The 11971-nt window shown below is 30.7% G+C and overlaps 2 protein-coding genes across 2 annotated transcripts; one reads left to right on the top strand and one right to left on the bottom strand.

Annotated features, from left to right (window-relative positions):
• The first annotated feature begins 248 nt into the window (after window positions 1-248).
• Window positions 249-4487, top strand: LOC123692796. The gene is made up of 4 exons (XM_045637591.1): window positions 249-285; window positions 1778-1870; window positions 3866-3964; window positions 4157-4487. The coding sequence occupies exons 1-4, from the start codon at window positions 273-275 to the stop codon at window positions 4420-4422; spliced, it is 471 nt and encodes a 156-aa protein (XP_045493547.1). The 5' UTR covers window positions 249-272; the 3' UTR covers window positions 4423-4487.
• A 453-nt stretch (window positions 4488-4940) lies between these two features.
• Window positions 4941-11147, bottom strand: LOC123692500 (cytochrome P450 4C1-like). Its single transcript, XM_045637256.1, has 10 exons — window positions 10762-11147; window positions 9524-9613; window positions 9158-9268; window positions 8305-8496; window positions 7580-7761; window positions 7203-7269; window positions 6694-6892; window positions 6240-6388; window positions 5643-5816; window positions 4941-5150 (listed from the first exon to the last, which is right to left on the bottom strand). Exons 1-10 carry the CDS (start codon window positions 10787-10789, stop codon window positions 4984-4986), a joined length of 1359 nt encoding a protein of 452 aa, XP_045493212.1. The 5' UTR covers window positions 10790-11147; the 3' UTR covers window positions 4941-4983.
• Between the last annotated feature and the right edge of the window lie 824 nt (window positions 11148-11971).

Raw genomic sequence — 11971 nt, 5'->3', positions numbered from 1 at the left:
ATAAATTCTTTAATTTAATATAATTATATCCAAAGTCATAGTGTTTTATGTATTCAAAGCAATAAAGCATTTTCATTCATTCATTTTGTCAAATACCTGTTTTTTTTTTATTGGACATTGTTTTAACTTTTTAAAAAACTACGAATTCTCTAGCGATTTCTCCTATAGCAAAGAAAATAAGTAACGACAATTATAGTACCATTGGTTTTGTGACGTCACGACAAATACCCATCAATTGCTGTAAGCAAACAAGCGCTGTGATTAGTGGAATAATGGCACCTGAAGGTTTGTATTCGAATTATTTTGAATTTTAAATTAATCTAACAACTATGCTGCAAATTATTGCGAAAATTAATTTACCTAGTATTTTCTAGGGTTTGATTTTACGCGAGTATTATACATTTAGAAATTAAAGACTTTTTAACGGATTTTAAACGGGAGACGGGTCTCCCCGTGACCACGCTCGCTGTAAAGTGTTCGAAACGTCGGGAAAATAATAGAATGAATAAATCGCGTTTAAAATCCGTTAAAAAGTCTTTAATTTCTAAATTTAATTTACCTATTCAATTCGTATTCAAGTAATAACAAAAATTAACGTAAGCGTTGTGTTGATTTAGTTGGTACTATATTTTATGTAAGTTTAAGATATAAAGATTAATTTTTCCTTACCTATAATTGGTTGATAGTTGCTACATCCTTAACATTTATATATTTCTAGATTTAAGCTCGCAAGATTTGTGTGTATTACTATTTACTACTACTACTAGTTCTATTGAACTAGTGTATTTTTTCTTTGATTTGTGCATCAAATAAATTGTTGATTCATCTACTTAATTAAAAAGAACTGAATTATCCTCATTAAAATTATAAGTATAACAATGTAGAAGTATGTTATTTTGTAAAAATCTAGTTATTTTGTACTGAGATAGAGGTTAATGTACAACCTCGATAACGACATGTAATCCATACTTATATTATAAATGCGAAAGTAACTCTGTCTGTCTGTCGGTCTGTTACTCAATCACGCCTAAACTACTGAACCAATTTGCATGAAATTTGGTATGGAGATATTTTGATACCCGAGAAAGGACATAGGCTACCTTTTATTGCGAAATATGTACCACGGGCGAAGCCGGGGCGGACCTCTAGTGGGTAATAAATACCCTATGTAATAACTCAGCCCCCGGAATCACAGACACAATAGAAAATCTAGTGTCGTGGTCGGATCGGGCCGCTCGGGGCTTAATGGGAGCACACCCTGTAATAATTTTCATGAACTACCCAAAAGCCAAAAGGTGTCATAAAATATTATTATAGTTTCATATTGAAAAACTATTTTACGCTTGGGCTTTTTCTGTATTAGGTACATGAAATTGTTAATTTATTACAGCGTATAATAATGCTCTTGAACGTGAAGCGAAAGAACATAATATTTTAGGAAATGAAACAGGTAGGTCCCTATGGTGTATGTTTTTTTTTTTATTGTTTGCAAGACTTCAAAATTGATTTGAATAAATGTTTTTATGGTTCTACTTGGCTATAAGGTATATAAAAACATCGTGCAAATTTTAAAATAATGTATTATATTTATAACTTTTACTAAATCCAAATTAAAAATACTTGTTCCAATTGCTAATAGCAAACGATTTTATTTCTGTTTGCATTTTAACAAAACTGTTATAGAACGAACACAAGATTATTCCATAGCAGACGTAGAAAAAAACAGCGCCTTTTCCTATTCTTTAATTTAATTTAATTTTTAAATGTTTTTTTCCAGAAAAACACTCGCAATCCATACAAGCAATACTCGGGTCGTTGCCATTTACATGTCCTTACTGTTCTAGAAAATATAATAAACACAAGGATTCCGGTAAGAAACTGGGACAAATTCATATTTGCCGTTTTCCTTGACAGTTAAAAAGTATCTTAAAGTCAAGTTAAATTATTATTTGCGTACATAATAACATTGTAGCATTAACTGGTTCATGGCAGATAGTAAAATTCCTTTAAAATTGAATAGAATTTACATTTTCTTTATAGTAGCTGTACCTATAGTAGAGCCATTTTAATAGGCAACATTTGACAGTTCAACAAAATTCAACAACGTAACCTATAGTCGAGCCAATTTAATAGGCAACATTTGACGTCTATCAATTTTATCTTCGAAGAGAGGTAACCTGCTTAAAAACATCGATTAAAGTGAATTAATCGATATGGATTTGAAACATTTGTCAATCGAATTTATTAATTTATGATGATCTTTATTCACAAGTAATCAATGCATTCGATTCTAGATGTCAGATTTCGATTTTTAGAGTAACGTCTCTGGTATTTAAAAAGAAAAAAGGTTTATTGACACAAAATTGTAGCGACGTCAGTTCTTCAATTCAGAAATTGTTGATTATGTTTAGTATGGTTTATCAGTAAAATGAAATCTTAAAATTACTTGTATCGGTCATTATTATTATAAATATGTAATCATAATTGAAAAAAGTAAAGCAAATGTGCAGTTCTAACAAAACGAAATATCATGTTATTCTATGTCGTCGTTACTAGGTTACGTTGTTGAATTTTGTTGAACTGTCAAATGTTGCCTATTAAAATGGCTCTACTATAGTAACGACGACATAGAACAACGTGATATTTCGTTTTGTTAGAACTGCACATTTGCTTAACTTTTTTGAATTACGATTACATATTTATAATAATAATGACCGATACAAGTAATTTTAGGATTTGATTTTACCGATAAACCATTCTAAACATAATAAATAAATAAATAAATAAAAATAAACAATTTCTGATTCAAAGAACTGACGTCGCTACAATTTTGTGTCAATAAACCTTTTTTCTTTTTAAATACCAGAGACGTTACTCTAAAAATCGAAATCTGACATCTAGAATCGAATGCATTGGTTAATTGTGAATAAAAATTATCATAAATTATTGACATGTGTTTCAAGTTCGATTGACAAATGTTTCAAGTCCGTATCGATTAATTCACTTTAATCGATGTTTTTAAGCAGGTTACCACCCTATGAAGATAAAATTGATAGACGTCAAATGTTGCCTATTAAATTGGCTCGACTATAGTAATTTTTATGTTTGTCTTTGCTCAGAAGGATGATTAAAAAAAGAGCGTGTGTGCCGCACACGCGAGTCATAAGTGAAACTTTTTTGGCAAAATTCAAAGATACCAAAATCCTCACTCCATGACGTGGCGGTAATGCCATGATGCGATCTTGAAATTTTACTCTCAACGCATCTAAAGACTTCAAATAATGTAAAAATAATGAGAAAGATTTAACAAATGTAGTACCTATAGTCGAGCCAATTTAATAGGCAACATTTGACGTCTATCAATTTTATCTTCGAAGAGAGGTAACCTGCTTAAAAACATCGATTAAAGTGTATTAATCGATACGGATTTGAAACATTTGTCAATCGAATTTATTAATTTATGATGATTTTTATTCACAAGCAATCAATGCATTCGATTCTAGATGTCTGATTTCGATTTTTAGAGTAACGTCTCTAGTATTTAAAAAGAAAAAAGGTTTATTGACACAAAATTGTAGCGACGTCAGTTCTTCAATTCAGAAATTGTTTATTATGTTTAGGATGGTTTATCAGTAAAATGAAATTTTTAAATTACTTGTATCGGTCATTATTATTAAAAATATGTAATCGTTATTGAAAAAAGTAAAGCAAATGTGCAGTTCTAACAAAACGAAATATTATGTTATTCTATGTCGTCGTTACTAGGTTACGTTGTTGAATTTTGTTAAACTGTCAAATGTTGCCTATTAAAATGGCTCTACTATAATTGTATTTTTCAGTTTTATAAATATTTATTCGTTTTTAGTGCACACTAGCGGAGACCACATCGAAGATCAGATGGCATCATCATGTCGATATTACAGTGATCTCTTATCGAAAAAAATTATACGGTTTAAACAGAATGGTAAGTTCTGTTCTGATGAAATCATTGAGGAATGTCGTAAAAAATATCAATCAATTAAAAAATATTTTATATTTATAGAGTAGGTACATAGTTAGTTCTCGTTAATAGACAATAATTCTCTAGTTTATAAAAATGAATTAGCATGGCGTTTGTATATTGTGTTGGTATTTATTATTTTTTAAATATTTTCAGTTAAAAGACGGCTAACAAATGAACTGGATTCATTTTCTCCATCAAATATATACGTAGAAGCGTGTACAATGAAACCTAGCGGAAGACAAGATGAGAACTTGCAAGTGAAAATCAAAAAACGTGAAATAATAAATCAAAACTGCATATTATCACCTACTATTAGTGCTGTAGATATTAGAAGGAATGAAAGCCACGATTTAAAAACATTATATTATATGCTAACTGCGATAGAAGGCAGAGTTCGTAGACTAAAACAAAATTTGTGATCGTACTGTTTTAAATAATCATACTGTATGTAATAGTCGTATGGCGTAATAAATTTTGATCGAGCTTTTCGTGTTTTATTTGTTTGTTTACCTTTTTTAGATATAATATTTTGTTTGTTATTATATGCCGCATAGGAAATACACATTTAGAATGATACCTTATGCATATTCTGCCTTTTCTGACGTAAATTCGAAAATTCTATGAAAGTTTTCTAGTTTCTAGTTACTAGTTTTCCGCCCGCGGCTTCGCCCGCGCAGTCAATGAAAAACCCGCATAGTTCCCGTTCCCGTGGGATTTCCGGGATTGCGTCATTTTCCCCGGATAAAAAGTAGCCTATGTCCTTTCTCGGGTATCAAAATATCTCCATACCAAATTTCATGATAATTGGTTTAGTAGTTTAGGCGTGATTGAGTAACAGACAGACAGATAGAATTACTTTCGCATTTATAATATTAGTATGGATTTCGAAATACCAACAAATCTGAGCAAAGGAGCAACTTAAAATAAAAATCAAACGTATTAAAAAATCATTTATTATTTAAATAACTTATAGCTAAACATCAACGCCGTTCTAAAGAAATCTGATAATCATCTGTTGCTCTCAGCATAATGGAAAATTTCAAATCCATTGTTGGTATGGGGCTAATTGCTTCTTTACCCACAACCCTGTAGTGTCGAAGTATTGTTGCAAGTGCTATTTTAATACCAGTCAATGCATATTGATATCCTGAAAGAAATAATTTATCTATAATTTCATCGTTTTCACCCTTATCTTCAGCAAGAAATTTCATAACTTCTGCAATGGTAAGTTCTAAAAAGTCAAGATGCAATATTAACGGTAACTATCCCAAAAATGTAGACTACTTTCACATTCAAAAGATTAAAAAAATGATAACTAGATAGATATCTGTGAGAAACCACGTCATATGAAACTATGCAAAGAAATAGATTCTTTGCATAGTTTCACACATTATCATTTTCATACAACTTTTCTTTTCTACTTTCATACAACAATTAACATTTGAACTTAAAAAACTGACCATTTATTTAGAAACGGAAATAAATCTAAACCACACATAATAATTTTTATTCGCCATATCTGAATTCTAATGTTAAGTAATTCACAAGATCAATCGTATCATACGATAGGGAACAAATAGAACTATCTACCGTATAAACAAATCTATTCCAGAATTAGCAAATGGCATTTTGTACTCACCAATGCAATTTCTCGGCCCTGAACCAAATGGTATAAAGCGACCGCCATCTTCCTTTGATTGGAACCTATCTGGATCAAAGCATTCTGCTGTAGATCCCCAGTTGTTTACATCTCGATGAATGCCCCAGATAGATATTATAACTTCTGCTCCTTCAGGGAGTATGGCGCCAGAAGCTATTGAAATGGAAGCAAAATAGGATTTATCCTAAAATAATGAATAATCGCACAAAATATTCAATTTAAATGAAGGAATTGTACATTAAGTATTGTAATTACAGAAATTTAACCGCTAGAAATTAAAATCAATGTTAAAATTAACAACAATAATTAAGTATATTGAAGATAATAAATAGGTAAATCCTCTGTAAAGAATACTAAGGTATATTTTAAAGTAATTTAGGTAATATTGCATCAACTGAGACCTCATGACCCGTTATTATATTATAAGTACTTACGATAAGAATGATGTTATCTTAAAATTATTATTTGAAACTATGTTATGTTATACATTGTTCTTGCAAGATTGTGTCTACATCTAGATCTAGAAGTAAGTACCTATGTAATGAATTCTTGAGAATGTTTTACGAAATAACTCACGTAATTTAACTTCAGTGTCGAGTTTTCTTCCAATAATTGGTACAGGAGGGAATAGTCGGAGAGATTCCTTTATAACTCTTTGTAAATAGTCGAGATCTCTTAGACTATTTTTGTCAAGTGGATGGTCATCCTTCAAGATGCTTATTATCCTGTTTGATGAAAATGTATATTTATTGCGTAACGAAATTACTTAATATTTTATTGAGACATTTTTACAGATAGAAACTTAATAAAAAATTAATTTGTTCAAGTTATTTCAGTCTTATTAAACATAGATATTTAACAAAGTCTGATTTTCTTATACATAATTACATCATGTAATATACAATAATTACTTGTTTACCTATTTATTACATTTTTTTGGACGATTGGAAAGCCCTTAACCACGATTTCGCCTGATGATAAGATTTGGCCTATCATCATTTTTCCTTAATATAACATAGAAAATACTTACTCTTTATAAACTTTAGCCTGTACATCGGGATACATTGCTAATAGCTTCAAAGTATTACATATCGCTACAGCAGAGGTATCAGTTCCCGCTATCAATAAAACCAAAATTTCTTCTCTTATTTCTGTATCAGTCATTTTATTGATTCTAGACTGCATAATTAGGTGATCTAGGAAACTCTTTACTTGGTGTTCACCTTGACCTAAAATTAAGCATTCAATAGAAGTCTTAAAACAATTTTTAAAGTAACTGAATCGACTCGCTTGCTGATGAAGGTATTTACGTAAATCTACGATAAATTTAGCTTTAGTTGCAATAAAGGGCAATTCTAGTTGAACCTAGTTAATTATCATAATATTATTCTACTTACCTTATTTTAGGTTTTATGGTACCTAGCTGTTTATAGTAATAAAATAGCAATAAATAATTAATTGATATAAATAATAAAAAAATATAAAAAGACTTGTCTCTACAAAGATTATTACTTTTATCATAAATAAATACAAACTTACCATAGATAGAATTGGTGTTACTGCTACCTTTAAAATCCTTCAGTACTTCACGTCTCTTTTGTATTATCTGGAATAATATAAATCAAAATAAAACCTACAAGTTTGCAGTTTGCAAAATGCTATTGCAATATCAATAAAAGAATTAATATGAGATACATTATTACACATCATCAGCCCATATACCGATACGTTCCCACTGCTGGAACACCTTAGGACACTTGGGTTCAGGCCTTAACATTTAAGTTAAGTTAGACATTATTTATTAAGAAGGAATGTCTAAAATTAACATCGTTGTTGTTAACAACTTGTTTGTCACTTAATGGTAAAATGTGAAATTAAATAAGAAAGTATCATAAAAGGTGATACTACTTACTTACTTTATTAGACAAACTATTCATAATCTCCTTGCATTCCTGTGCCTCTCTGTATGACGGTGTTAGTCTAAATAACCAGTCTGGCCACAACCGTTTTGTCATTAAGAATAATGTGCGGTTAATAGCATTTAGGAACGGTATGTCTGGGTTTCGCTGGATGTCCAGATTCACGCCTAGGGACGTTTCTGGAAAATTAATTAACAATATTCTAGAATCTAGGTGATACATAAAAATATAATTCAGAGTAACTAATTAGATAGGTAAAATAAATTGACATTGAAACTATTGAATTCTTGTTAGGTAGGTACTTTATTCTGAAAGACCCGGTTTGAAGCAAAAAATATGTTTTAGGTAAAGTTTTGGACATTGGGTTTTATTTTCAGATTTCTACGAGCTTCGTTCCTGTTCAGAGTGTTCAGGGGTACCTATATAAAAATATGTATTTCCGTCTTCATGCAAACATTCTCCAAACCTTTTACATTGGGTAGATATTATTGAAAAGAAACTTCTTTAGGCACGTTGAGATTAAAATTTCAAGGTCAGGTCATGGCAATACTGTCACGTCATGCAGTAAGGTGACGATTTTGATATAATCTTTAAATCTTGCCAAAGAAGTTTCACTTCTGACACGTGTGCTTGGCACACGCTCTTTTTTTGAGTAAAATTATTTATTACGCACGATAAAAATGTCGTCATTTCTGCTAATTTATACTTTGTTCAGAACTCACCTGCAATAGTGGACAAAGTGAAACCAGTAACATACGGCCAAATGCTAAACTGCCCAGTACCAATACGATCGTCTTTCGCCAAACGCTCATTAAGATTTTCACTTTGGGCGACAATTGTATCTAAGAAACTATTTATTATTTTCGGAGAAAATGCCGGCACCATTATCTTCCTCCGACGCGTCCAAATTGGCACTAAAATTATGTAAAATTATAGTTAACAAGGATTTGTTTAAATTTCGATGTGGGCCCTCTTCACAATGGCCAGCGTTGGCCCAAAAATGATCGTCGATGTTTGCCGCCATTACGGCCCATTCTTAGGCCCATTAGATAGATACACGGTTTATACTGCTTATAGCTGGCACCCAAACTGTTCTGCTGATCAAAACATAAAACACTCAGATCTAACAAAAAAAAAATATCTTTACAAAATTATCATTTAAATCTGTCACAGAAGTCTGGTTACAAGTACTTACTTAGTGCTATGACACGAGGATTTTATAATTATACGTATTATTATAAAGATTGCTAATTGATTGAAAATACATACATTATTGCACATATACAAAGTCATTTAAAATAATATTTGTGCCTTATTACTCTGCTACTACTTTATTCTTCAAGGCCGTAGTCATAAAATATATTTTCATTTTTTATACAATGTTTCACTATTTATTTGTCCATTAAATACAATTTTCTTTCATTTAGAAGACATAAATATGGTTTTTACAGCTTATGATTTATTTTCAACCAAAATTTCAACAAATTAACATGAAACTCTTAATTTAGGTAAAATTAAGTAGTACTTAGTGGATTTTTTCATTTTATTTTAATTAAGTATAATTAATTAACTGACCAGGTGCGTAAATCCCAGCATTGCCAGTAAATTCTCTGAGTAACTTCTCCCGGCTTTCCTTTTCTGGGAATTTCTTCAATATAAAATCAACGTCATTAGGTCTCATTACACCTGTAAAGTTTAAAACTTTGAATGGGCCACAAAATGTACTATTTGAAAATAAAAAAAATAAATAGTACTTTAATTTTACAATTATGTCTAGTTTTCTAGGATACCTACCTACTATTTATTTTAATCGTTGGATATTATTAACATTGTATGGTAACTGAATGCATAATGAGTAAATAAATATTAAAAATAAATCTTAAATTATATTTTCAAATTTGAGACAATAAAAAATAACTTTAATTATTGCAACCGACATACCTGCGAAAAATATTGGTCCTCCCCAAAATTTGATAATGCCTCCGCTTTTCTCACAAAACTTGGTGAATTCCTTTATAAAATGGAACGCAACTGAAAAAGAAGAAAATCGATGCATTAACTAATTATTTCTACTTAAATGATTATTATAATTGTCTGCAAAACACCACTACCTAGTACCTACCTACTTGTAAAAAAAAACATTTACCTAGTAGGTATTCTCTATTCCCGGTGCAACTCTGAATTATCTTTTTTGCTAATTTATCCAAATCCATTCAGATTTCAGTAATTTATCCACGATTGAAATCATTCAATATTTTTTACTTTCCTTACCGTTTATCAGTATTTGTTTAAGAGGAAATAAATTCTAGTATATTATCATAATGGAAAACTTCAAGGGAAAACTTTAAACCCCAAAAAAATTCATGAAAACATAATTAATTTCTGTGGTGCATTAGGCCGCTAGGTGAAATAAATATAAACTTTAATTAAGTATCAACTACTACTACTATTAGATAATATTATCTAGGTAGGTATATACCTACCTAGATAATTATACTCAATCGCCGCAAATTAAATTTGATCTAGTTTCTAAAAATATCTGTTTAGTACGAATTTAAATAATACTCATTAATTATGTAAATATCTAGGTAAAAAATGTAGATAGGTTACCAACACAATATTTTATCTTCAAAAACGGCACACCGACGCACAGACGACTAGACGTGAATTCTGGGTAATTTTAATTACCAAATTTTAACGAGCCGCTTCTGGAGCTCTTTTATTCTATCTACACCTTCCTACTTATAATATTATCATTCATGAAAATAGCAATGTCTTCATTACCTACACTTTAAAAATATTGAATTTTTTTAAGAATTATATTACTAACGTGAAGAACTTGTCAAGGAAATTGACAAAATTTTTAATAATGCATCAATTAAGTACCTAACTCCCACAAAACTTTATTCGTAAAAATACAGATAGATTCGTAGTCATCAACAATTTCACCTTCTTAAAAAATAATATTTATCTATCATATTATCATCTATCATGTTGGTAAAGGATTCAATAATAATGAAGTCATGGAAATGCGAATAAATTTTAGTATGTTTCTAATGTTTCAGGAAGTTATTTCACATGTCGCAAGAGCCGCACGTTTGTCTGCTATACTTTTAAATCTAGGCTGATAAACAGAAGATATACATATTTTTTTGAAAATATTAAATAAAAATACTCACCATCTGTTCCTTTAAATGCATGTTGCATTATACCTAGCAAATTATTCATTCCTTCAGGGCTCGGTAGCAAATTGGCTAGTTCATATAATCTTCTTCTTTTATATCTAAATACTGTATACCACAGCACTGCCGCTAAACATAGTAATAAAAACAACATAGCGAGCGCTATGTTTGAAAATTTTTATTCAAATGAATGTCTACATAATAATCTCTTATTTATATATATTTTTGAAGGTAAAACTCGATGGGTAATGGGTAAGATATTTAAGTGCATCGCACGTGTAAGTGTCCATTGTCAAATATTAAAATTTTCAGCTTGATATCTCCAATTTCAGCTTGATATTTCCTGAGAGAAAGGGACAGAGGCAGACAGGCGGACAACAAAGTGATCCTTTACGGGTTCCGATTTTTCCCTTTTGAGTTACGAATTGAGTTTATAAAAACTCTAGTTACTTGCTCTGGTATTGCTAAAAATATTAGATAATTAGGTATAGCGTAGCAACCATAGTAGCAACGCTACACCTAAGTCCTAACCTTAGCGCGTCACACACAGTGAAGATACTATAATATTTTGTTTCTCTAATATAAAACGTTATCGGTATCAGCGTTCTGACCATCATTTTTCTTTTTGTCATTGCGTACCTAAGACCCCTGTAGAACCGCCATCCTGTTACAAATGACCCACAAAATTTCGGGTACATGTACACAGACCTATTAAGAAGAACAGTCACATATTAAAAGCATCAATTATTGTTAAATGACTCTTATGGGCCCTCTTCACAATGGGCAGCGTTGGCCCAACAAATGTTCGTCGATGTTTGCCGCCATAACGGCGACTATGAATCTACAATGACGGCCGATCATAGACATTTAGTCCCTCTACAGTCTATACTATCGTACTGGCCTCTACTCGCCGAACGCCGACCATTGTGAAGAGGGCCCATTAAATGTAGGAGACCTGTTATGCGAAACTATATTATGTACTTGCATTACATATTATGTACTTATATTTTTTTCATTCTAGCTGTAAAATCTATTGAGTAAATATTTTGTAAAACTGCAAATGAGAGGTAACTAAAATTTTCATAGTAAGACTTAAAAGTAGGTAATTTAAATTAAAATCTATAATATAAAAATGAATCGCAAAATGTGTTGGTAAGCGCATAACTCGAGAACAACTGAACCGATTTCATTAATTCTTTTTTATTAC

This window comes from Colias croceus, chromosome 6 (genome assembly GCF_905220415.1).
Source record: "Colias croceus chromosome 6, ilColCroc2.1".
Taxonomy (NCBI): domain Eukaryota; kingdom Metazoa; phylum Arthropoda; class Insecta; order Lepidoptera; family Pieridae; genus Colias; species Colias croceus.
The sequence above is the reverse complement of the archived record's forward strand: the minus strand, read 5'-3'. Positions and strand labels throughout refer to the sequence as shown.